A 27,655-nucleotide genomic window follows, 5' to 3' on the forward strand; every position below is an offset into this window, starting at 1 on the left:
GGAACAAGGAGGACTTTGTGACCAGATAGATTTAACGTGCATCATTTACTGCTATTTACTCACCTTGGTAACAGTTAACTTAGCTACGTCATAAAATGAAAATTTGACTAGTTGTTCATTTCCCTTAACCTCATTTCCGTGTCATACAACCTAAGTGGCAATGAAGCATAGCCACTGAAAGTCAAAGCCTCTCAGTAAATTTGTGTCGTCACTCACGGAAGTTCTAAAGAACGCGATAGCTGGCACTTGTATAAAGTTCAAATCTTTATTAATAGTTAAAAAAAAACTAGAAATTCACCACTTAAAACTTTATAATGACTTAGCTAAAGCAAAAATAGTTTTCGAGCGAATTAAAATATTTTTACTTTCGCTAATTTATTGACACTTTAAGCATTTTTAAGTGGTGAAGTTTTAGTCTTTTTTTGTAGAATAAATCAATGTTATTTATCATCTTATGGCTCAATAAAATGAATACGCAAAATTATTTGAAATTCTTATGATGCAAGATTGTGTTTCATAATAGAAAATGATTTATCAAGAAAAGCTTTTCTTCCTCTTTTAAATCGTGATTCATCAGAATCAAAAAAATGAATTTTAATATCAAAAGAATGAACCTCATTCAAAGATATTATTTCTTATTTCCTAATATGTTATAAAATATTATATTTAATCATATATTAGAAATAAGAAATTTTAGATTTAAGTGACAATTACAAGACCAAGAAAAATATATCATATTATGTAAGAAAAAAAGCAAAAGAAATTATTATTTTATTGGAAAATTCATGAAATTTCTATTTTAAAATAAGTTCTAAAGAGTTCTGTCAGAACCATATGATAAACATTTAAATTTCAAGTGGAAATAACATAAAACATAAACTCAGGAATATTAGAATTATTTACAAATAAATGACGCATATAATATAAAAATACGGCAAAAAAATTTAACTATGTATTTTTCCCTTAAGATTGCAAAACTTTAAAAAAGTATATGATATTTTTGATGGAACTAACCCACATTTGCATTATATGGGGAGGATAACCCTGAAATTCTTTCTAGGTTAGCCTGACGACAAGAGGACTCTAACCCATGTTCCGTCCACTACTGAGGACATTTCACGTCATCACTGTGGTTGGGGCGTGCCGGTAGCAGAATTGGCATTAACCAGCCACCGCTGGGATTCGGACACTCTATCCTCTAAGCCATTGCGGTTCTTAATTACCAAGATTTTGTTATTTTATTACCGTTGGTGAGCAGCCGACCCAATTTTGGGTTTACGTCTACCTATGTTCAACTCTGTAGCATTGTGATTTTGAACCCAATCTAGAAGACAAATGAACTCATGGATCAAGTATTGGGAGAAACTTGCCTTCCCGGAGGACAATATAATACCAATATTAAAATTTTTTCAAAGCCCGTGAAATTACTGGAAACCTTTACATTTAAATCAATCACTGCAAAAGTTTATTTAAAAAAAATTCATGACAGATAAGCATTTTAAAAAATTGAAATGAAAACAGTAATTTACTTTATTTACATTTTTATTTCGAAATCACCTTTGGTTGCGCGGTGAGAAATACAATCTCAAAGGATCTATGTTACTAATGACGATATTGGGCAACACTCTGACTTTATCTCTAGCATCTTTAGAGATGACGGTGAAATTCCGAAAAATGTTTGCCAGCACTGTCTTTGATTCCATTATGGCATATCTTTGACCTAAAAAAAAGAACAATATCCGTAAATAAAGCATCCAAAAATATATTTGGAACAAATGTATTCTGCTTAGTTATTATTATAGGTTTATTTACAGGAAAGAAAGATTGCTTGGTTTTTAGACAGTCATTCAGTAGTGCGAGTCATTAATATGAGATATTCACTTTCCCATGACAATTTGCACGCTCATGTTCGTATGTTCTACGCAATATTTTATGTAAATTTTCGAAATTTATAATGAACAGCGCACAAAAAAAAAAAAAAACAGACCACTTAAAATAACTTTTGATCTAATGACCGTATCTTCACAGTCTATGACTCAATCTTAGAGTCAGAGATCCGAATCCGTCGAAAAAAAGGTTTGTTACTTCAGAGATATTGCGTTTTTGTAGATTGCGTTTTTTGATTGATTTCGTAGCTTAAAATATAAAAAGGTTTGTTACTTCAGAGATATTGCGTTTTTTGATTGATTTCGTAGCTTAAAATATCGTTTGCACTTATTAAATACCATATCTGAGGTCACCCACTCGAACCTTAAAGATTGAGTCCTAGAACGTGAAGATCCGATCATAAGATCAAAAGTTATTCATAGTGGTTCGTTTTTTGCTTTGCGCACTGTACAAAGGAGGCCCTGTACGAGGCCCTGTACGCTCCGCTTACCAACCCTCGGATTGGTTTCGCAAACGTCATTGATTTTGTTTCTTAAAAGTCGATTAAAAATGATAATTTTGTTTATAAAATAAAAAATTTATATAATTTTTTGGAAGCACTTTTTGCTAATATGTTAATGGTTACGAAACGCAAGGATAACAGGATTTGAAAAATAATCAACTGTACTTGAAAACAAAAGTTTAAACTTAGGAATACAGAAAGTGAGACAGAATAAGAAGTAACAAAGGAGAAGTAATTTTTCCCGTGAACAGTTTCTAAATAACTTTACATCATACAACAGTTCGCGTTGGAAACAGTTTTCATCTCTCTTCATCGTTACGAAACGAAACGTTACTAACGCTCTTAATCGTTACGAAATGAAACTTTACGAAAGCTCTTAATCGTTACGAAACGAAAGGATACTTTGATTAGAACAATAATCAACTGTACTAGAAAACAAAAATTTAAACTTAGGAGTACAGAATGTGTGACACAAAAAGAAGCAATAAAGGAGAAGCAATTTTTTTTTCTTCTTGCTAACAGTTTCTAAATAACTTTACATCATACAACAGTTCGCGTTGGAAACAGTTTTCATTTCTCTTCATCATTACGAAACGAAACGTTTCTAACGCTCTTAATCGTTACGAATGTTCTTAATCGTTACGAAACGAAAAGATACCTGGATTTGAAAAATAGTCAACTGTACTTGAAAACAAAAGTTTAAACTTAAGAATACAGATTGTGTGATACAATAAGAAGTAATAAAGGAGAAGTAATTGTTCTCGTTAAAAGTTTCTAAATAACTTTATATCATACCACAGTTCGCGTTGGACACAGTTTTCCTTCTTCAGTCTTCATGTTTTTTGAAAATTTCGATATAAATGTAAAGATTTATATCTATCAACATCTCACCTCAGTCTTATTTTTTTATTTATAAATTTTTGTTGCTGTTACTTTTGACATCAAATCGAATTAAAAAATAAAAATCAGGAGAGAGATAAAGTTTCGACAACAATGGACTAATAACTGTTATTAAGAGGGAAACAAATTGCAATATAGCATTCAATTCAAAATGATCCTATCAGCACGTCAAATTTTAACTCTGCAGTTGCATTTCGGCGGGTAGTAGATCGGCCAATATGCTTTTTTCTTTTTTTACAGTTTTAACAGTTAATAATCCTCGAACTAACAATCGAATCGTCATTTTTTTTTATTTCATCGAACACCTCGTACATTTTTTTTCACAACTTGTCAATTGAAATTTTCTAAATCTTACAGATTCTGATCATTAAAGCAAATTGAAAAGCAAAGTGCGAAAAAATTGTGCTTAAAATTTCAATAACTTTTAAACAAATTGGAATTTCAAAAACTAAATTTGTGTTAAGTTCGCAAACAAATAAGTCCCCCTCAGCATACTAAAATTCAACTCTGTAGTTGAATTCCTGCTGTTTGTAGGGCGGCCCGCATGGTATTTTTTAAAGAAAGTTTAACTGTTAGTAATTCCCAAACAAATTATTGAATTTAAATTATTTTATTCCCTTATTCTCCCTGCGCATTTTTCAACACATGTTAGTAATTTCAAAAAAGTCTTATAGTTTTTGCGCATTAAAACAAAATGGTTAATTAGTTACTTATATGCGTTTTAATTTGTAAGGTTTTGCTTCTAATTTTTAAAGCACGTTGTTATTTTGTAAGAACTGGGGGTTTAAACCCCCTCACTCTTCGGTTACATTTTATTACACCATGTGTAACATGTTCACTTAGCTGCCCTGTCCTGGATGAAAGAGCATTAACATTCCAATTTAGACGATATGATTATTATTATGAATTACGATTACGATTATTTTGACGATTATAATAATCAATCAAATTTCATAATTTTAAAGTTCCAAGTTAGATATTCTCGTAAATTTAAAAATGGGCTCTCGTCGTTCATTAGAAAAATTATAGAATAAATAATCAGTTGTAGTTACTACGTAATAGTTGGATGATTTCCAATGAAATTTGTTTTCAATTTTTAAAAATCTAACAGTAGTAACCTTAGTATAAGTTTACCTATGCAATTTCTTGGTCCAGCCGAAAATGGAACAAACGCATAAGGGTGTCTGTTAACAACATTCTCCGGGAAAAATCTTTCTGGATCAAATTTTTCAGGATTAGGAAACGATTTGGTATCTCGATGGAGTTCCATGGGTATTACTAAGCAAAACGTTCCTTTCTCAATTGTGTATTCACCTGAAATCGTATTAAGGTTAGTTATTATTTCATTTTTTTTAGAACTATAAATGGTGGTAGCAATATGGTTTATTTATTAACTTTTATCATAGTTCTTTCAAGCATTTGTATCCATCATAATATATTTATCATCAAAAAATTCATGCGAATTTAAAATTATTTAGAAATTCTTTTCCATTTATAATCAAAAGTATATTCATTTAGTTTAAATGTATTAACAGATAACTGCAGTATAAATATCCGATCGAGCACGATTTGAATGAACTGTTCACTGATACCAATGCTTGATCAAACTATAGATATTAATACAGATCAAAAAGTTAAATACATATTCATCTTTATCAAATACATGAAATTTATAAAATGATATATAGTAAAATAATTCAGTGCGAAAAATAAAAACCGGAACACCCTGAATAACTTTTTGATCTAATGATCGGATTTCTACGTAATAAGAATCAATCTTAATGGTAAGAGGATCTTCCTATAAGTATGCTAATTAATAAGAACCGGCGATATTTTAAGTTGCAAAATCAGACACATAAACATATTATCTCTGAAAAAACGGCATTTTTCTTTTGACAAATTTGGATTCTTGAATTTATAAAACATGGTCCTACAGTTTAGGTAAGAGAGTAGTTGGAAGTACGGACTTTTTAATGTTTCGCTTTTCGTGTAGTTAGCTATATTCCGGGAAGTTCTTAAGCGAATCGAAAAAATTTACACAGAATTATTTATTTATTTTATCTAAGTATAATTCCATATAAAAAATAATTTTTGATAATTATTTATTATTTTTTTATTAATTTATTTGTAAAAGTCAAAAATAATTGAATTGTAAAATATAAATTTTTTTTACATCGCTTTAAAAAATTAAATTATTAATGTCAACCATTGAACGAATTCGGTCTTTTGAAATAATTAAAATAAAGTTAAACCCTTATAAAAAAATTTTAATCCCTTCAACCTAAAACAATCAAAATAATTACTCTGTTCTGTAGATAGAATGCGGTTGAAGTTGACTGTTTTGAAGTTGCCGGAGGGAAAGAAACATCTGAGGTAGGAAATGAGGTTATGTTTTGCTCAAAAAATAACCTCATCAATAAACTTCGATTTCAACCTCAATTACACCTCATAAAATCAATCTCATATATAGCACAGCAATACCTTTAGTTAGAGTCGGGTGAAAATATTCCTATCTCAAATGTACCTATTTGCTTGAATGGTAGAAAAAAATAACATGCACATCTCTAAAACAACCTCTCTATTCTGGACCCTTTTAAGGTAGATTTCTTTTAATTTCAAAACAACCTAGATGATGTGAATAAAACAACTTCTAAATATCTTTAAATTATCTTTGTTGTAATGAAGGTGTATGACCTTGATTATAAATCTTGCGATGTAATTTTTTAAAGTTGTTTTTGAAGTCAATTTTAAATAAACCTCAAAACAACCTTACAAAAATGCGTTACATTTTTGTAATGTACTCTTCCAAGAATTACTTTGAAAATATAGGAGCTAACCCCAATCCATTGATTTATCAACTATCAATCTACGATAACGAAGAAGACAATTTATCCTCTTCAGAGGTTTATTAAAGTGCAAATTTAAAAAAATAATAAAGGAAAGAGAAAAAATAAAATTGGTACATATTTTCACAAAAGTAATCATTTCAAAGCAGACAGCTGGTTATTTAAAAATAATACAATAATGTTCCTTTTCGAAATAAAATGCAATCAGGAAAAATTCCTTCTCATGAGTCACACAAATCAGTTTATATGTGCGCACGAAGAAAAATAAAATACACATTTTATCATTAATTTTCCAATTCAAAATTTATTATTTTAGCCACTGGATGGAGCTCTCTAATTACGTAATGTGTAACTTTTAATAAGTTTCACGTTCTCTTTTTACTACTCATATATCCCCCATCTTGTTAAGAGCCACTTTAAAAAAAAACTAGGAAGTTTTGGGAAATTATTAGAAGCGGCAAGTGTCCCCTTTGAAGCTACGCCCATGTGTGCTGTATATATGGTTTGGCAAATCTAATAGCAACACACCAAGAAAAATCTGGAACAATTTTACTTACCTATCTTGAAGGCTTCATTGGCTTCTCTACCAAAAAGTGGTGCTGGAGGATACAATCTTAAAGTTTCCTGTAAATTTCGAATCATTAAATATGTTTGATATTATTTCTGTTTCTATTCAGATAATTTTTTAAACATGTGGGTAAAGCAAACGACTATTAATCATATTCACAAGTTTGCTTAGTTAGTTTTATTTCTAGTTCAAGAGCCATATTGCACTTCATAATAGGTGAAATTAACGCCAAAATTTAAAAATGGAATTAAATACATGAATTAATAACTGTGCTTGCCGACCGGCCGGTGTAGGGGCAGGGAACTGTCCTCGCATCAGAAAGGTCCTGGGATCGAATCCCGGGTGAGGGATAGATGTTTCTTTCTCTCTCTGTGTGTGTTCTGTGTCCTTTCTCCTTTGTGTGTGAATGTGACCCGCCCTATAAACGGGTTGTGGTTGTGTGAATGGCGTGGCAGAGGTCGAATTCCTTGCCATAGATTGCGCCACTGATAAGCAGGAACAATCGCACCCCACTGCCTAAACAGGCATACGACAAAAAAAAAATAACTGTGCTTAAAAAAGAAAAAAATTGTATTTTGGTGTGAAATATTGGTAAACAAAACACCAAAACTTAAAAATAGAATTAAACACACGAATATAAAACTATGTGCTTAAAAAAGGAAAAAAAAAAAGTAATATTTTGGTGTGAAGTATGTCCAATTAAAAACTGTAAAGTTGTTGAATTGAATACGGGATTTAGGGCACGAAAGGTTTTAAAAACATATTAAGGAGGTAAGGTATAACAAATTTAAAAAACGGTACAAAAAGTAGCAGCAACAGTGGATAAAATTTGCTGTTAAGTTAAAAATTCATGGTTGAAGTACCAAGTACCGTTGTAAGAGTTGTTTATGCTTCATTCACTGAGTCGGAATATGTTTCAATGTCAAGGATTGTGTGCACCTTGAACAAGAGGGAGTTGGCTCATTAAATGAAAAGATTTTGAAATCATATTAGAATATAATTTTTTATAGACATGAACCTTTATAGACATACTTAAACTTACTTAATTGTTTTATTTATAAAAAGAAACGTGTTCAAATAACTACTAGAACATTGTAATGGAACAGGAAGTTGAACGCAGGGTTTGATGACCAAAAAAAAAAAAAAAAAAAAAAAAAATGCTAAATCGACTATATATAGCCAAACGTACACAACTTTAGGTGAGCTCATCAACTTGTGTTATAAACAGGGTTTAACCTCAAAAATAGGTTAATATCACAAGAGTAACTTAAGTCCGAAGTGCTAGCAATTTCCTAAAGAAGGCAAACCCATCATTACTAACAAATTGAATAAAGATGACCAGGTCAGAGGCAAAGCTAGATCAATGTTCCACTATCATTCAATCAATTTCCGTTTGCACGATTCCTATTGGGCGATTCATACTCTTGTCCCAATCAAAACGTATTCCTATTGGTTGCATCTGTAATTGGCCATTCATGGATTTTTAGTCGACTGGTAAATGAATTACGTCAGCTTAGATATCTCTATTGACAGTAAGGTCCAATGGCAAAAGTTCAAAATAAGGATATGATATGCCAAATAAACTATTGTACTATTGATGAACTATGTCAATACATTGAAAAGTAATTTTTAGCTCAAAAGGGGAAAAATTTGGCGAAACCATGTATCGAATTGGCCGCAGAGAAGTTTACAAATTGAAAAAACGTATTAGAGTTTCATATATAACTTCAGGTGCGGCGCTTTATTCTTGTAAGAAATGCCAAGTTAAAAATATATTTTGAGTAATTTAAAATAGTTTCAATACCTTTATGACGCACTCTAAGTATTTCATGCGTGATAAATCGTTCCTTGAAATTTCCTTCTCATTATCACCCATAAATATATCGTCCAATTCTTCATGAATGAGTCGTTGCACATTTTCATCTAATCCGGTTAGCCACAATGCAAAGGAAATAGTCATAGCTGTTGTATCGTGACCCTAAAACATTGGGAGAAATATCATTCTACATTTTTATTCAAATATTTTTATTTAAATGAATGTAGGGCTTAATGGCACAAGGAACAAATGAGATCACGTTGCGCCAAATAAACTTTCATGCAGATCAAAAGATAAAATGCATTCTACACTTATTACATTACATTAAATACATTAAACATTGATAAAATAGTTCTGTAACAATCAAAGCTAATAAAAATAAAATCATCTAAAAGTGATAATGCAATAAAATTCTTTGAAATAGTTAATATTAGTTAAGATAAGAATATACTTACAAATAAAATAAAATTATTAATGGATAAAATTTTTTTATATACAATATAAAATAATAGCACATAAAAAAGAGAAAAAAGTACTATGATCGGGCTCCCCCAACAAATCTTCCGTGGATAAGAGCAAGAACCGAAGATTGAACGAGAACCAAAAAAAGTGAAACGAAATCTGTTACAGTGAAAGTGATTAAAATATGATGAATCATAAATAAAGCCATACAAGATTTCTATTCGGGAGGAGGTTTCCCACATAACAAATGAAGATGAGTTAGTCTAGTATGGCCAATACACAACATGGACCGGTAGGAGCATCTTAGCTGTTTCGGTTTGAATATTTATATGTTTGCCTCATAAATAAGGTGATCTCCGAAGCAAGGAAAGAGGTTCAACTGGTTCTATTACGTAACAAGGTTTACGTGAATGCTTGAGAAAAGGAAAACCTATTTGAATGCTTCAGAACCACCTTGCTCATATTCATGCCAAAAGTGAAGAAAATATTTAAAGCCTTAAGCTCGATTAACAGATAACCTAGCTTCGTCACAAAATGAGAATTTGACTAGTTGTCTATTCGTAGACGGATTAGCTTAAAGTTTGCACTATAGACATACAACACAAGCAAATGGTCTACATCGGGTTTAACAGAGTGTAATTTATTATTGCACTCTGTTAAACCCGAGAAATTGATTTGGAAATTCTACTGTTGTTGCGATAAGGATATAATACTGTAATTTCATGTCTGAGGAAGGTAGATCATGCTGCTGTGTCGGCTAAATCATTGCCCAAGTTCACAATACGCAAAGTGAGTGATACTTTAAAATAAATAAGGAAGTCAAACCAAATATTAATTCTTGGTTGCTATTAACGTATTAATTACTTTGGAAAGTGTGCTTGCCAACAAAAGCCCAGCTGATTTCTCAGATTTTCTAGCACAATCTGAATAAGCTATGCCCTTTGAAAGACATGCCAGGGCAGATTAAATTGAAAGCTGCTTGCTCAAGTAATCTTTAACATAATTGCTTTATCCTACCAGCAATTGGCAACATGCAAATAATTCACCTTTCCTTACAGCAAACATGAAAGTGTCCACCTCCTCTCTTATATCTTCTTCAGTAAATGATGGATCTTTCAGATGGTACTTCAGCAACAGTTCCAAGAAAGCTGTGCGTTTCTTGGAATACAGAGAACTCGTCTCGTTCTTTTTGTCTAATTCATCTTGTCTCAGAAGTTCTTCTTTTTTCTCTTTTATCACCTGTTGGAGAAAAGAAAGATTAATTTGTTACAGAGGTATCTAGGTACAATTCGATTTGTTTTATAAAAGGTATTAATGAAAAAAAGAGACACCCAAGTAAGTAAGAACTGAAATTTGATTTCATAGAGTTTCAGTATAAATACAACAATTACATATGTTATCTACAAACAAAATTGTATTTAGTGAGTAAATTGTAAAGTAAATATTACTTAGTCGACTATTTGCGACAAACAGCAAAAATGTATAGTGAGTGCAGTTGCAATAACTACCCATTAGAATGCAATAACTAGCCATTGCAGAATGTTGCAATAACTAGCCATTAGAGTTTATCTTAATTAAGAAAAAACGGTGCTCATTTGAATACATTAATTTTTAATATGAAATTTAACAGTCCATCTGCATGAAAAAGTTCCCAAGTTTTACTGAACGTAAAATTCAAGAACGTAAGAGCAGAATCCCAATACTGCGCGAAACATTAAATGCTCTGTGCAATCTCATTAAACGATGAAGCAAATTAAAACAGTCGTTGAAAAAAGAGGAAATTTTTGTAGATCGTAATTTGCGGAATAAATATTTCGTTAACTGTAATAGTCGTATAATTTTGGAGAAAACGATCTTAAAAGTGCCTATTTTTATTTAAAAAAATTACATTATAAAGCAACATGCATGTGCAATATATACGTATTAATTTTTATATTTTCAGTTAATAGCAAAAATAGATGTTTGATGAGTGCTGACATCTATTTTACATCTAACTAATAATCTCCTCAAATATAAATAGTTAATAATAATTATAAACAGACCGGAACTGCCATCTGGAGTATAGATTTAAGAAATAAGCATGATTCCAGACTTTTATTGTTTTAATCTTTTTGGCACTTTACTATCGTTACTTAATATTTTTTCATTTGTTAGACATTTTCTAATCCCAAATAATTGCAGCAAATATTTATACTTGATTAAAATCTTCATTTGATTAAAAAAAAATATGAAGATGGAAGTATAAGACGAAATGTTTCTAGCTCTGAAAAATCGACGTGAATTCTCAAGACTTGCCAGACGTAAATGATAAAAACAAAAGTGATTTGAAACATAAATCGCAAGGTTGTCAAAGAAAAAAGGAAAATAAAGGCGCAAAATAAAACTAGAAAAATTGCAATAGATGAGAGGGAACAATAAAAACATTTTCACTCGATCAATTTTGGCATTGTTGAAATTGAATTTATGCAGATTTTTCAGATTCATCGGTTGCAGCACATTATTGGAATCTTAGCATAAATTGAATCATATGCAACTTCAACGAATTCACTAAGATAGTTATATAGTAAATACTTTTAAGCTATACTTATATTAGTTAATAATATTTTTTTTTTCAGTATTTGCTAAGCCAAACAGACGATAAACTATAATATATAGTGCTGGTTGAAGTGAAGGAAAAAAAACATTTTAAGGTAAAAAAACATTTTAAGGTAAAAAAAAAACAAACTAACTATTGTAAAAATTACTCCAACTACATAGCCCTAAATTACACACATCCTTCAAAACTAATGAACAAACATCTGTCCAGTAAAATTATTAACAAATACCTTTCTAGTAAAATTATGAACTATCTTCAAACTTTTATGAAGCTTCATCCCAGTCGAGGTCCGATTGAAAATGAAATCATAGTAAAGCCATGGCCTAAGAATGCGGATTAAAAATACGTTTCCGATTCTGAAAGGAAAATTAATATGTAATCATATATATATATATATATATATATATATATATATATATATATATATATATATATATATATATATATATATATATATATATATATATATATATATATATATATATATATATACAAATTAACATGAAAAACATGAATAAAATAAAAAACTAAATTGTAGAGAAACAAGAATGGTAAAAGCAAATAGTCGTTATCAAGACACATCTATTGCTATAAATGCGATATTTCTGAATAAAGAATAATTATCCTAAGATAAAAATTATTCTTTATATCTGACGATATCGCAAAAAACCTTACGTTGTAAAAAATCATGAAATAAAAGAAAAATGTAAAAAAAAATCAAACTTACCGGCGTGAATTAAAACGCGGTTTAGGTTTAAAAGTACAATAATAAGACAGTTAACAAAAATCGCGAAGATGAAAAATATTGGAAGCTGTGCTTATATATATATATATATATATATATATATATATATATATATATATATATATATATATATATATATATATATATATATATATATATATATATATATATACCGAAGAGCCATTACATTATGACCAACCTCCATCTATAATAATGGGTTCGCCAAGGTTTTCATGGTTTCTCGCCCAGGAACAATGTTTTCATGGGGCACATTAGGACCCATAATCCTCATAGAACAATCCCTGGCGTCTGTAAGCTACTTGAACATAGTTGCAAACCAGGTTCACCCATTCATACAACAGTTTTTCCTGTGGGCGATGGTGTTTACCAACAGGATAATGCACCATGTCATTCGGGTCGAATCGTCGAGGAACATTACAGTGACTTTCAAGTCATGTCTTGGCCCTCAAATTCACCTGACCTTAATCTAATAGATAGATAGATAGATAAACGGACAAATGTTTTTTTTATTACTGTTTATTGAGTGAATGTTTTTGACCACAACGAAGAATGTATTTTTAATTAGATTAAAATTCCGTTTAACGGAATCAAGCAACTGATAAAATAATTTATATTTTGTCAGAATTTATTCAAATCGTAATCTATGAAAGATACAGCTCTAAACTTAAACCATATGAAAAAAAATTTGAAAAGTATAAGGGGATATGAAGATTGTTTGTAAATTGTGCTTATCACTTACACAGAATTATTAATTTGAATATATGATATACACACACATTGGATTGAATAAAGAGCTTAAAAGTGTAAAAAAGCGTCAAACAAACTATAATTCATTTACAAGTTGTTTTCCAAGTAAGCTGACAAGCAATTATTTTTCAGAGTTCTGATTCCACGATCACCCGGTATCCCTTATGCCCTTTTTATTTTTTTTTTATTTTATAACCATAGTTGAACAGTCGACCCAATTTAAGGCTTACAGCTACCAGTGTTCAAATCTGTAGCCTTGTAATTTTGACCCAATCCAGAAGACAAGGGAATACCTGGGTCAAGTATTAAGAGAAATTTGGTGGACTTTTTGATGGAACTAATCCGCATTTGTCTTACATGTAGAGGAAAATCACGAAAACCTCCCACTGTTAGCCTGACGGCAAGGGGACTCTAAACCATGATTCGTCTAGCACTGAGGATATTTCACGTTAGCACTGTGGTTGGTGCGAGCTGGGTGTGGAATTCGAATCGACCAGCCACCGCCTGGATTCGAACCCGTTTCACTACATTGGGAAACGAGTGCTCTATCCCGTAACGGCTCTCCCGTATGCCCTAGAGATTATTCTGCTTTGTGTATTTCTATCACTTAAAATTTTTTAAGTTCTGAAATTAAAGTTTGGAAACAATGAAATGTGCTGTACGCTGCTTACTCATGAACTGCTTGCACGTATTCATTGCATCCTTCTTCTTGTGCGTTGATTGACACTCCCATAGCTGTTTCTGAAATGGAATGTATTAAAAATGTAAGAAGATACTACGTGCATTTAAAATTGAAAAAAAAATTGTGAGGTAGTTTGAGCAAAAATAGTGATACGGTAATTTTTTTTTCTCCCAAGGTAACAATTATACCAAAAACTGTTCCTAAGAATTATATCCAGATAGAAAGTTTTTAAGTTTCCATAATTTTTCTTCAATACACAGACACGTGCTATCGCTTATCTGGAAAAATCGTCAAAAACACTCATTGATCTGTACAATTGGATACCTGCAAGTGACGTCATGGTAGGTAAATCACAGCATTTGTGGATTTAGAAATAAATCGGGTTCGACACACCTGCGTGACGTCTGTTATAGATATCCAGTTGAATCTGATTCAAATCACATGCCTTTTCATATTCACTTCGCATCAAGTTGCAAGTACCTAAGTAGTAAAATATGACTTTAAACCCTTTATTTATATACAGGGTGATTCTAAAAAGATGGGCAAAATTTTAGGAGGTGATATTACACACCCAAGAAAACAATTTTTATCAAAGAATGCATGGTCGAAAACGAAACGCAAAGGTGCTGGCGCATTTGGAAAGTTGTTTGATGCAAACGTGAAAGCTCCATTCCTGTTGCGAGTTACTGTGCTGCATTACTTGTCGCCAAGCTCTCGGCCGCTGCAGGGAAAGTTCGTGATATGCCTGGTGTGTTTCAGAATGTTCACCTATCTTTTCTTCGCCGTTGTACTGCGTGCATAGCCGCTGCCAGCCACTGTTTTGAACACTTATTGTAATCACATGCCATTAAATTTGCTTTTATAACTTCATCGTTCTTTGTGTGTTTTTGCCTCACATAGGAACATAAACTTTGACGCCCTCTAGCGGTTTTGCGCTTTGTTTTCGACCATGCACTCTTTGATAAAAATTGTTTGCTTGGGTGTGTACTATCACTTCCTAAAATTTTGCCCATCTTTTTAGAATCACACTGTATAGATCAGCTGTCACCAAACGGCGTAGAATTGTTTACAAACTAGGATTTTTGCTAAGGAAGTGCTATTAAAATTCGTGAAATGACTGGCTTTCCTCTACATTTCGTCAAAAAATAGTTTAAAAATGCCCTTTAAAAAAATAAAATTAAAACTGTAGCGTTAGGAAAAAACTAATTTCCGATTTGAAATCCAAACAAGCAAAATAGGCAAGTTCAAGTATTTGTATAAATGCAACAATTTTTTTTCTCCAATGAATTCAGTTTCTTTACAAAGATTATAAAAACCGTCACAATTCAGTTATTACTGTTAATTCCGTTGTTATTGTTTTTCAATATTAAATAATAATAAATAAATAAATAAAACTTTAAACTCACCTGAAATGATATCGATGGTACAAGATGTAATCAAAGGTACAACGTCAACAATAGCTGATGCTTCGAATTTCCTCATTTTCGATACCAAAATATTGGATTGTTCATTGAAAATGGGCAGGAAATCCTCCAAAATTCGAAAATGGAAAGTTGGTGTCAATAACTTTCTTCTATAACGCCATTTTTTCCCACTACTAAAAAACAAATATAATATTAAAGATGCGGTTTAAAACTCTACTGTCGGTGGCCTCAAAGAAAACTTTTTTTATGTGATTTTATTAAATGGAACGATTAAGGCTTATTTTATTTGAATTTGTAACAAAAAAAAAGGATCTAGTTGAGGAATCTAAATATTATAGCTCTCAGATACCAAATGAAATAATACAGGATTGAATTTTCAATTCGACTCTGCAAGACCATTTAACCATCATAAGTGCATAAAAATAACCATCGAACGTATTCTAGATTTTTCTACCAGTACAGACAAATTATTTTTGGAGGTTAAGTTCATACAAGTTGAATTTAATTGAGGAAGAAGTATCATGAAAGTCAATATTGTCTCAGATTGAGGGCAAATATTTTTGAAATGTTCATCAATGCATGGGTCACTTGAGGGAAAAGGATGTCATAGCTCAAAGCGGCCACATGAAATGATACTGAATGAAATTGTCTCTCGTACTCAGCAAAATCGTTTGTATTTTATAATCATAAATGCAAAGGAATAAACATTGATTCCAAGATTTTTTCTACAAACTCTGCAAAAATATTCAAAGAGGACCTATAAAGCAGATGAACATCTTTAAAAATAATTAACAGTAGCAACTTAAGTATATATATATATATATATATATATATATATATATATATATATATATATATATATATATATATATATATATATATATATATATATATATATATATAATAATGGGGTCAGATAATCAATGAATTAGAAAATGAACATATGATCGGATCTGAAAGTCAGTAAAAGAGCGGATCAAAGAATCAGTTGTTCCACGAAAAGACAATAAATAAATGAATCATTGATAATTCTCTGATTCGTTTATTTGATTCGATTTAATTGACTCATTCATTGACCGTCTGATTTGATCATCCATTGAATTTCTGATTTCTATTCAGAGCCATCAATTTGCCAGTTTATTAATTCTTATACCGCTGTTCAATCTTAGATATTTGTTTTTAAACCATCAGCTATGCCGTAAATGTGGATATCGTTTAGTAAAGGAATTGATTGAATTAGTACTAGATGTACAATAAATGCATCATCATGCATATTATATTTACATGCATATTACATGCATCATGCATTATTACTCATAATCCCGATTACAGTTATAATCAAGGAACACTTAAAATTATGATATCTCCCAGATTTTGGTTACTTGTAATGGTTTCTTATAGTCATTACAAGTACATATCTCGATTATTAATAATAATGAATATTATATTTTTGCTCTACTCTTTAAAGTACAGTGTGCCCAAAAAAACCCAAACCATCCTGAATTCTTTTGATCGGATTTTCCCGTTCTAGGACTCATTCTTAATGGTTCGATTAAATTTACTGAAATATAAGTGCAGACGATATTTTAAGCAACGAAATCAGATGCGAAAACTTACTTCATCTGAATAAACATACCTTTTCCCCCCAACGATTTCAGATTTCTAACGACCAAAATATAGGTGATAACCGCAATCTGGGAAATATGGTCCCCAATCAGGGGTCTGTTTAGAAGAAATTTGGGTCCGTTAACGGACCCTTCACAAAATATCTTTTCATGAAAACGGACCCTTCACAAAATATTTTAGCTTAAAAACGGACCCTTCACAAAATATTTTAACTTAAAAACGGACCCTTCACAAAATGATTTTTCTTTTAATCGAACCCTTCACAAATTTGTTTATCTTCATTATTATTTTGTTAATCGAATAAACCCTTTCCAGGGCAGAAAACAAGAAAGATGGATGTAAACGAATTAAGTTTTGTCTTCGGCAGACGATTCTTCCATTATTCGTCCGAAATGAATATTCTGCGTTCAGCAGTATAGGCTAAATACCAAATATTTGTATGTTGCATCTCTAATTTAGAAGCAGCAGTTGTTGCTTATTTTTGAAAATTTAATTTTTTTAATTATAATTTTACAGTGTTGAGCATAATCTTGTATGTCTTTACAATTTAAAAACTCCTTGAAAAAGTTTTTTTTTTTGCAATAACGGACCCTATTTGCCCAAATTCATAAAAGCGGACCCTGGTCAGGGTTTGAAAAAACCCGGGGATTTTTGAAAAAACCCAACCCGCCTGGGTTTTATTGAAAAAACCCGGGGAAAATTGGGTTTTATTTGAAAAAACCCGGGGAAAATTGTGTTTTTTCATTTAGTGCTCATAAATTTTACTGTAAAAATATTTTTATTTATTAAATAGTGTTGTATAAGTAAACACTAAAATTTCATCTGACTTTTACCTGTAATAAAATTAAACTGGAATAAATATTTAATGGTCTTCCATGTTTTTATAATACGATTAATAGAAAGTGAAATTAAAATTATGTACAGTAGAGAACCGATTATCCGGAACGATCGGGACCATCGCTATTCCGGATAACTGATTTTTCCGGTTTTCTGAATCGCTACAAAAAACCTTTTTTTTTATTGTTATGCCCAACTAAAAAAAATATTTGGAAATAATCTTAAAAAGAAAAAACAATGAAGTAATACACTAATGGTTATTTCCAAAATGATGGTAAGGTAAACATCTTTCAAAAAAGAAAGAAAATCCTAAAATCTTATGAGGAAAAAAAATTATTTTTTAAAAAAATGGCGAGAAAGTTTATTGAATTTCGTTCCGGTTTTTTGGTTTTCCGGTTTTCTGATTTCCGGATAACGGGTTCTGTACTGTATAATTATAAAGAGTATCAGTTACTTGTCCCTTTTTTCAAATATTTAGATAAATATATGCATTTTAACTTTATAGTTTCAAAAAACAAATTAATCTTAAAATTATAAAAAAGCATATATAAAAAGTTATAGCTTATTTTTTTAAAATTAGATAATAAAACTTTACATTTGTTTATTGTTGTTTAATGTATCACTTAATAAATTTTTTTTGTTTGCTTTCAATATTTTTAAACATGATTAAAAGAAACAAAATAAATTGTATTCAAATGAAATCTTAAAAATAATATTTAAAAAATCTTAAAAGTAATATTTTAATTTTTAACTGTTTTTTAATTGTGATAAACTTTCTCCAAATAGTTAAAAATTGTCAGCAGATGTTAAGAGTTAACTTTAAAAAAAAGGTCAATTTTTTCCTTTATTATTATTATCATACAACAGATTCAAAGTGTCTACATTTCTCTCTTAGATGGCAATACACTTTTACGAGTTTTGTAGCTTTATCTATTCCTAATCTATTTCGAAGTTTACTCTGCACCAAACCAAAAGTTGAAGAGTGTCTTTCGATAGAGACAGAGGATGCTGGTGCTGAGTGCAAAGAAAAAAGAATTGACAGAAATTTTGTGGAAGCTAGGAATTTTATTTATTTACTTATTTATTTATTTTTTTGCCATAATTTTCCACTATTTTTTGATGAAAACTGTTCAATAACAGTGTCAAGCATCATTGATTTTGGAAAGTATTCAGGATAGGAAATTTTGGATGCCATAACACGTGGCAGAAATTCTGGATGATGCTTAGAAAGACAGCTTTCTGCTAAATGGTCTTGTTCATCATTTAAAAATTGTCCCCTTGTTTCGGGATCCAGGATGCATATGCTAATAAATGATGTGGCTGAACAGCCTGATCTTTTAACAAAATGTTTATGGGATTCTAATTCATCACACGATAGTAAGTTAATTCATATTTCAACAGGTTCTGAAATTAAAATGTTTTCTGGTTGAAGCTTTTTTAAAGCTTCAGAACTAATTGATATCTGTTATTCCCAATTGATAGTTTATTGGTAAAGCCCAACATTATTTAATTTTTTTGACATATAAAATTTTTCAAGAACAATCTCTTCATATTTATGGTAATTATTGGCAAAAGTTTTTACGCGCTCACAATATGAATTCCACCTAGTATCATTTGGTCATCAAGCAGTTTTTTTCATTTGCCCATCCATGTGCTTGATGCACATTTCTAAAATATTTGTTAACTTCAACGATATGTCCAATGATAGTATTAGGAGATACTTCTTTTTGAACCAAATTTAAAAAAAAAACAATTTGTGAAAAAAACCACCAAGTGGGTTTTTTCAAAGTGGGCCCACTTGGGGAACCCTGGTTATATGTATTTTATATTAAGTTTAAATAACGCATTATCACTAATACATATTTGAATCTTCTTTATTTTTAAGTGCATTACGTTTCATAATTTTTTAACTCAAGAATTATAAAATATAAATGCAGTAATATAAAAGGAACAAGTTTATTAATCTTTTTGTTTTCACACACATTTATTTACTATATTTATTAAACATATGGATATTACCTATTATAAAATTATAATCTGTAAATATTTATAATCAGTAAAAACTAAAATTTCATCTGACTTGAGTTAAATAAAAAACAGAAATAAATATTTAATGGTCTTACATGTTTCTATAATAAGATTAATAGAAAGTGAAATTAAAACTACGTATAATTATAAAGAGTATCAGTTACTTGTCCCATTTGTTTTCAAATAATTAACCCTAGGAAAAGGATTTCATTTTTAGATAAATAATTTTAAAAAGTTCTCTTATAAAAAGTTTTAGCTTTTTTTTTTTTTTTTTTTTAAGCCAGAAAATAAAACTGTTTAAATTTGTTAATGTATCACTTGGCAAAAAAAGAAAAAAATTGTTTCTTTTAAATTTTTTTTAATATATTATATTACCTGTATGTATTATATTACCTGTTTATTAATATATAAAGCATGCAACTATATTTAAAAAATTGATCTTTTCAGACTATATTATTTAAATTTTTATTTGATTTAATATCATTAAAATATTACTTTTTTGAAAAAACCCTCTTGAAGTTTTCAATAGCACCTACTATAAAAATTATATGAATATTTGAGTTTCTTTTACTTTACTAATATTAAAAACTTAATCATATAAATCATGCAACTCTATTTGACAAATTTATGCTGCACAATAAATTATATAAAAATAAATGTGAAACAATAAGTTTTGGTAAAAAAAATTTTTTTTTTGAAAAAACCCACTTATCGTTCCAAGTGGGTTTTTTCAAGGTGGGCCCACCCAATAAAACCCGGGCGGGTTTTTTCAAAGTGGGCCCACTTGGCGAACCCTGACCCTGGTTGAAGGAATGTGAGTAATTTTTTCACAATTTCACGAAAAACGGACCTTTCACAAAATTTCTGGACAGACCCCTGCCAACAGTTTCTGAGAAATAAAATTTCAAAAATGTCAGATACTTAAAATCCAATATCTCAGGAGCTATTCGACCGATTTTGCCCAAACTTTGTATTTTGCTATATTTTTCGCCTGGAATTATCTTTGGATAAACGAATTTTAGAATTGTGCTTAAAATTTTTTTCAATTTGCTTAAAAAGTTGTCCAGATATAGCGAAATACGCAAAAAGTAAAATTAACGTTGAGAGGTCCTCTCCTGACCAAACTATTTTGACCATATTTCTCAGACCCCTACCCCTTATATTTTGGGAAATCCAAATCCAGTCAGAAATCCAAATCCGTCAAAAAAATGTATGTTTATTCAGAGAAAATATGCTTTTGTGTCTGATTTTGTAACTTAAAATACCGTCCGCACTTATTAATTAGCATATTTGAAGTCACCCCTAAAGCCATTCTTGGGACTCAATAGACCTAAAACATGAAAATCTGACCATTAAAATCAAAAGTTATTTAAGGTAGTCCCTTTTTTTGCACACTGTATGCATAAAATCTATTGAATCAAAATAAAGCAAATTAGAAGTAAAAATTACAAATAACAGGGATTATTTTACCTGGTGAGCAGCCCAGTACCAAGCCATGGTTTCAGGAATTGATATTCGTTTGCTTTGTCAATCACAGTTGGACTACTCAAAATTGCCTGAAATTATTCAGATTGGATAACAAGATAAGACTAGAATAAAATAATTGAATCCTTTTAATGTATTAGTATTATGAAAGTATGCAGAATGAAAATTATTTCTTCTTCTGACAATGTCTAAAAGCATTTGAATTTGTTATCGAAGTATAGTAAACCCGCAATCTCACAATTTCTAAGAGAAGTTAATTTGCTAAAGTGTTAGCTAAAATTTGACCCACTTTTTGCACCTTATTAGTTATTCTAGAACAGTGTTTGTTCTTTTTTTGTTTTTATTTATTTGTTTTTTAAAACAAAGAAATTAGTTTTTTTATTACAAGTAACGAATACTTATTAGGGGCCCTAAACCTAATACGTGGTGAATAAACAGGATGCCCATTACAAAATACAATGTATTGGGGCTTACATAAGTGTATTATTTTTTGTTAACCAATGGAGGAGCTTAGTAATTATTTTATACTACTTATTTGGCCTATTGCCATCTCTTTCTTATTTGGTTTTACAGTAACTGACCAAATTATTAGTCACACTATAAGATTCTATATGGAATCTTAATTATCAGGTTATTGTTTTTACGTGGCTGAAACCGGTTTGTACTTGTTTACGCTCGTGTACTATTGGTTAACATTGCAATACGTTAAAAATAAATACGAATAGAAAGTATATAAAAAATCTCCTGAATAAAAACCCATTACATGCATGTTTAAATATAAAAATATTGTAGATAAACTCGTGCCAAACATGTAATTATTAGAAAGCTACAATGAATCTAGTAATTTGGTCTAATTATTATAATATACTGATAAAATAAATATTGTATATTATATATTACTGGACCTCATAAAATAAATATTGTATATTTATATAATATATTGTCAAATTTATCCAATCGTCGAAATTATATTATATATGGTCTAATTTAAATAATTGATGCACGAATGTAAACTAGTGCAAACCGGTTTCAACAGCGTAAAAACAATAAAGCTGCATAGTATCACCTGATAATTAAGATTTTACATAGAATCTTACAGTGATTCTAATAATTTAATCAGGGACTGTATATTTAATAAAGGTCACTGGTTGAGCGTGTGTATACTTTCAACCTCAGTTCCTCCTGGTAGAACTATCGCGACGGCTTTGCCTATCCGCTAACTTTCGGGGTTGGGTCTATTACTTCTATTCTTACAAGTACGTAAATGTTGGGTTTTAAGAAATTCCAAGTCTCGAGTAAAATATTTAAATTACTTATAATTATTAAAGCACTTCAATGCATTGAAATAATTTAAAAACAATAAGAAAATTTTCTACCTCTGCGGTTTCAGGCTTGAAAATGAATACAAAAGGCTTCATATGCACATGTATACGAAAAATACCTTCGTTTCCATATATTTTACACAATCCACAAATAACTTGTAGAAGACCTAGGAAAAGCATATGATTTATCATTCAATTGTTTGGAGCATGTTCAAAATTCGAAGTTTGCAACTGGTAAATCTCGAATTAGCAAAACTTAAAACCAAATTTTAAATAATTTAAAATCTAAAGCAAATCTTGACCTGCACAATAAGCAAATTATTCATATTTCATTAGTCCGAGAACTAACTATATATTTTTAACCAAACCATATATTAAATTATCATGGACATGATTATGGATTTGGTTAAATATAGAATTTGATGTCACATAATTAATTAATATATTCGCGAAGCATAATCATCATCATTTTACATTTAGCTAAGTTAAAAACAATCTAAGAAATAAATAAATAATCCTTTTGCGGATGAAAGAAATCCTCAGGTCCTTTATGTGTACCTTAATTTTATTCTACTTAAAAATTGGACGCTTATGGCCTAAAATATCTCAGTATCAAATATAAATATATTAAAATAATTTTAACCATATTTGAGAAAAAATCGGTACGTGTATTTAAAAAAAAATTATTGATATAAATTGAATTTTAAAGAAGATAATTGGCAGATTAATAGATAAGGATTTGCAGTTCAAATTTTCAGTTTTTGTGCAAGATTTAAGTAGTGTTTCTCATAATGTGAATTATCAAACATTTATACACTGGCAGCAATGACTCACGTAACATTGAAATTTGATGAAAATAAATTCAAAGTTTTGTTAGACACTGGGGTGATTAGCTGAAACCGGTATATGGTATGAATTTAAAACAATTAGGATAAAGAGGTACGATTGAGTTTCGAGAATGTTTTAAAGGTATAAAATAAGTAGCTCATTTCTTAACTTATATCAAAAGACGTTTAATATTATTTGTAATTTTAAGTTTTTTTTTGAAGCTAGCTAAACTAAATTGGATTTTGTTTACTTTATTTATAGCCTTTTCTAAAACCATCATAAAATCCACTTAGGTAGGTAAACACGAATTTCATAAGGTCGAATGGCATAAAGTCTAAGATCTTGGTGGCTGTGATTAAAGATCCATCCACCACTTACTTCCAGTAAACCTTAGACAGAACTTATTAATTACCGATGCCAAAAGCACTACAAGAACTTATGCGTAAGTGAAGCATTACGCATTCGTGAAGCATTAGCTATTGCAGTATTTTCTGCGTCAGGGATTCATAAACAAATATTTTTGAATTATCCCTATAAGAAGAAATCTCACGATATGATCCTGATGACTATTTGATTAAGGATACATCCACCCCTTATCACTCGCAGACTTTCGACGCTACTTTAAGCTACCCATGCCGAAAGCACTACAAAATCTTAAGCATGTTGTAAGCAATAGGAACCACTGACAGTGCGAAAATACAAACTGCTTTCAAACTAATCAGAATTGCGTTACATTTGCTTGGATTACAAATATGTACAACTTAAAAAAATTTATACATTTTTTTCATGTTAACGTGTTTCTTTGTGTTTAATTTCATCACCCATCTTATTTGTGTAATAATTATAAAATGTAAACATTTAAAATCTGGTCAATAATCCAAATATCTATTTATCAACATACATTCTAAGCTTTGGGCTATGCCGCCTAGGATAGATTAGACATAGTCACATATTTTTAGCCAGGAGGTGTTGGAGATTCTCCGGACTTACCGACAACGATAGTAATCCTTTTTTTTCATTTCCAATGCTTACCTGTATTAACATTTCGTCACTTCAGGTATTTACAGGGCAGATTTGCTGACTACTCTCTTAGGAGCACCATATTAGGTGTGCGTCCCACAATAAGGACATATAGTGCAAAGAATGAAAGATGATCCATGCCTTGCCCGGGATTCGAACCCAGAACCTTTCTGATGCAAGGCCGGTTTCTTAACCCCTACACAGTCCGGTCGGCTGGTTAGTAAGCCTTACATTAACCATTTAAACCTAGGTTTAACTCTCATTCTTGCTAAATATATACACATGTACAAAAGACCTGAAAGAAGTTTATTGATGCTCACCACATAAAATGAAATCAGTATTGGAACGTTTCCTCTTGTTCACTCCTTTAATCAATGAGTAACAAAGAGCAAGTTTTGAACATGGCGGACTCGGCAAAGGCTTCTCAAGTGCTTCTCCTTTACAGAATTGTTTAATGATATATATTACGGCAGGAACGATAAGTACTGTAATCAGTGGTAGATCATCAAACCAATTTCGTGTAAAAATACGCTCCAACTGCAAAATACATTTTAAAAAGATTAACTCTCTGCATATAGTATTCTGTCGATATCTCAAAGTTGAAAGAACGTTAAAAAAATTTCTTGAAGTTCAAGATATCGAGAGTATATTGCAGGAAGAACTTACATTATTTATATATTGGGTGACAAATATTGAGCTATAAGAAAAAATCTGGATAAATTTTGAGCGGTTGGCGAAATTAACTTTAAACTTGGACGTATATTGGAATTTTTTTCACTTTCATTGTTGTTGTTTATTAAGAAGAGATTACGAAATACAGCGCTTCTCAGCGTTGGCGAAGTATTTCGATTTAAAAACAGGTTTACTAAACTGGCAGAAATTCGTTATTCGTCTGCGCCACCCGATGGCCATTATTAGCAAGAAGTTTTAAACTTTCCACTCAATTAATAGTACAAGAGAAAAAGCGATATATTTTTATTCCAAAGCACAAGAAAAATGTAATGTACATTAAATGCAAAGTATTTCGTTTTAATGTACAGTTTCTGGTCAAATTATTAGGCTCACTATAAGGTTCTATGTAAAATCTTAATTAACAGGTGATACTATACAACTTTATTGTTTTCATGCGACTAAAAGCGGTTTGCACTAGTTTACGTTCGTGCATCAATTGGTTCAATTAAACGGTATATAATATAAATTCGACAATTGGATGAATTAGACGATATATTATATAAATATAGGATATTTATTATATCAGGTATTATATTGGTGTATCGTAATAATTAGACTAAATGATTCGACGCACTGCAGTTTTTTAATAATTATATGTTTTGCACGAGTTTATATGCAATACTGTTATATTTAAACATACATCTAATGGGGTTTTATTCAGGAGATTTTTTATGTACTTCCTATTTGTATTTATTTTTAACGTATTGCATTACAATGTAACGTATTACATTGCTACTCGCTCATTTCACCTTGTTCCTAAGTACTCTGGTTTTTGCACTCTTGATCTTTTATTGTTCGTTTATACTTTAAGTATATTAAAGATGCCTCCCCGGCCGTAATTATTAAAATGCTAACTACAATATTCATGTATTATTTTGACCTAAATTAATCGAAAATAACTACTTAAATGGTATGAAAAATATGTTTAATAAAAAATCTGAGTCAAAGGATTAAAAAAAAACTGTATGATAACGAACATATTGCCACTAGAACTTTTAAAATATGATAAATTTTATGCTGGAATTGACGCAAGTACTTATTTTTGAACCATTTAAAAAAATTATAGTATGAATTGTGTAAAACAAATAGATTTACAAACAGAATTGAAATATCTCACTGTTACTGAAGTACGTTTAATGATTTAATTACACTTTCTTGCAAGATTTAAATAGATATTTTCTAAAATAACACGGACTGTTATTATGCTACACAGAGCAATTTATTAATTTCGATTTTCTCAAGCTTTGTTGTATTTTAATTCTATTCTTCCTAATACATTAATTAATTAATTTAATATTATTTATTTATTTATTTTTTGTAAAAATTCTTTAACTTTTCAATATCAGAAAAAATAACAATTGCTTAGATTTATAAGAGAAACATTTAGAGTGTAGGATTAAAAATAAATACAAAACAAAGTACAGTAAAAGTAATGTAAATTGAAAATAAATTATTAAAATAAAGCCTGCGTCCCTTTTTTTGCATTTCCTAGCTTAATTAATTTTTTCATCATGCAAAAATGCTATTTTAATTTAAAGGCAAAAAAATTTTGTTGTCACATTAATTTAAAGTGGCTATTTTAAAAATGATCCTTTCGAGTTTAAAATTGGTATAGGATAGAATTTTGCTCTTAAGAAAAAAATAAAAAAATAACAGCTTTTTTGACATTTTATAGCTAAGAAAGTATTCGTCCTATTTTATTTAAATTTTGCATTTTATCATTTAAAAATGTCACATGACGGTGAACTCATCTTCCTTTGTCCCCCTCCCCCAGCGTATCTTTAACCCCTAATCTTTTAACTCGTTCTAATTTAATAGTTTGAAGAAAAATTTAACGTAAATCTGGCTTACTTAATGTAAAATTTTCTGAATTTTGCTGATAAAATTATGACAGATTCAAAAAAAAAAAAAAAAAAAAAAAAAAAAAAAAAAAAAAAAAATGAATTTCATTTTTTTTAGAATCTAACAATATAAACGACCACTCCAGATGATGTAAAACTAAGCATGTCAAAAAACAACTTACCATGATAGCCTTCAAGTCGATATTTTATAACACAAGATGGAAAACTGGAAGAAAAAAAATACGAAGAGAAAAAAATTATTTGAAATCAAATAAATAACAAAATTTGAAACAAAAGTTTCAGTTGAGTAAAATATTAGTCTAACTGTATAGAGGCAGTGGTGTTATTTTCGAGATAAAAAAAAGATACATCGAACTCTTACCATGATTTGATTTCTATTCAAGATAAAATCGAACATTCTAATGACTTATGCATTCGAAGAAATCTCGATCCTATCAATTTTCAAACCTACATCCTTATTTATCAACATGAATTGCAGTTTAATATAAAAGTATATTTCCATACCTATTGAGAAAGTAAAATTAAGTGGTGAAAGTCAATGCTGGTAAACAATGACTGAAATGCAGATTCATGGTGACAAATCGATTTTGGGACCATCTGCAAAGTATGATTCAAGAAAATTCGGTTGCATTGTAAATTCAAAATAAATTTTGTAATGATTTTTAAGTAATAAAATTGGGCAGATAGTGGGTGATTCCACGATTTCGGATTGTTCGTGG

General features: G+C 30.1%; 1 protein-coding gene across 2 annotated transcripts; it reads right to left on the reverse strand.

Moving 5' to 3' along the window:
• Nucleotides 1-1,524: 1,524 nt before the first annotated feature.
• Nucleotides 1,525-27,457, reverse strand: LOC107443641 (cytochrome P450 4V2). 2 transcript variants are annotated; one of them, XM_087152255.1, is made up of 13 exons: nucleotides 27,298-27,457; nucleotides 27,098-27,141; nucleotides 24,663-24,879; nucleotides 22,549-22,661; nucleotides 21,158-21,243; nucleotides 15,179-15,369; nucleotides 13,762-13,831; nucleotides 11,807-11,933; nucleotides 10,038-10,220; nucleotides 8,508-8,681; nucleotides 6,693-6,759; nucleotides 4,424-4,603; nucleotides 1,525-1,720 (listed from the first exon to the last, which is right to left on the reverse strand). In XM_087152255.1, exons 2-13 carry the CDS (start codon nucleotides 27,098-27,100, stop codon nucleotides 1,554-1,556), a joined length of 1,578 nt encoding a protein of 525 aa, XP_087008381.1. In that variant the 5' UTR covers nucleotides 27,101-27,141; nucleotides 27,298-27,457; the 3' UTR covers nucleotides 1,525-1,553. The 2 variants fall into 2 exon arrangements, with proteins under 2 accessions (XP_087008381.1, XP_087008380.1); XM_087152254.1 differs by lacking the exon at nucleotides 27,298-27,457 and having other exon boundaries at nucleotides 27,098-27,238.
• Between the last annotated feature and the right edge of the window lie 198 nt (nucleotides 27,458-27,655).

This window comes from Parasteatoda tepidariorum, chromosome 9 (assembly GCF_982258835.1).
Source record: "Parasteatoda tepidariorum strain Cologne lab strain chromosome 9, Ptep-v5.0, whole genome shotgun sequence".
In the NCBI taxonomy this organism is placed as follows: domain Eukaryota; kingdom Metazoa; phylum Arthropoda; class Arachnida; order Araneae; family Theridiidae; genus Parasteatoda; species Parasteatoda tepidariorum.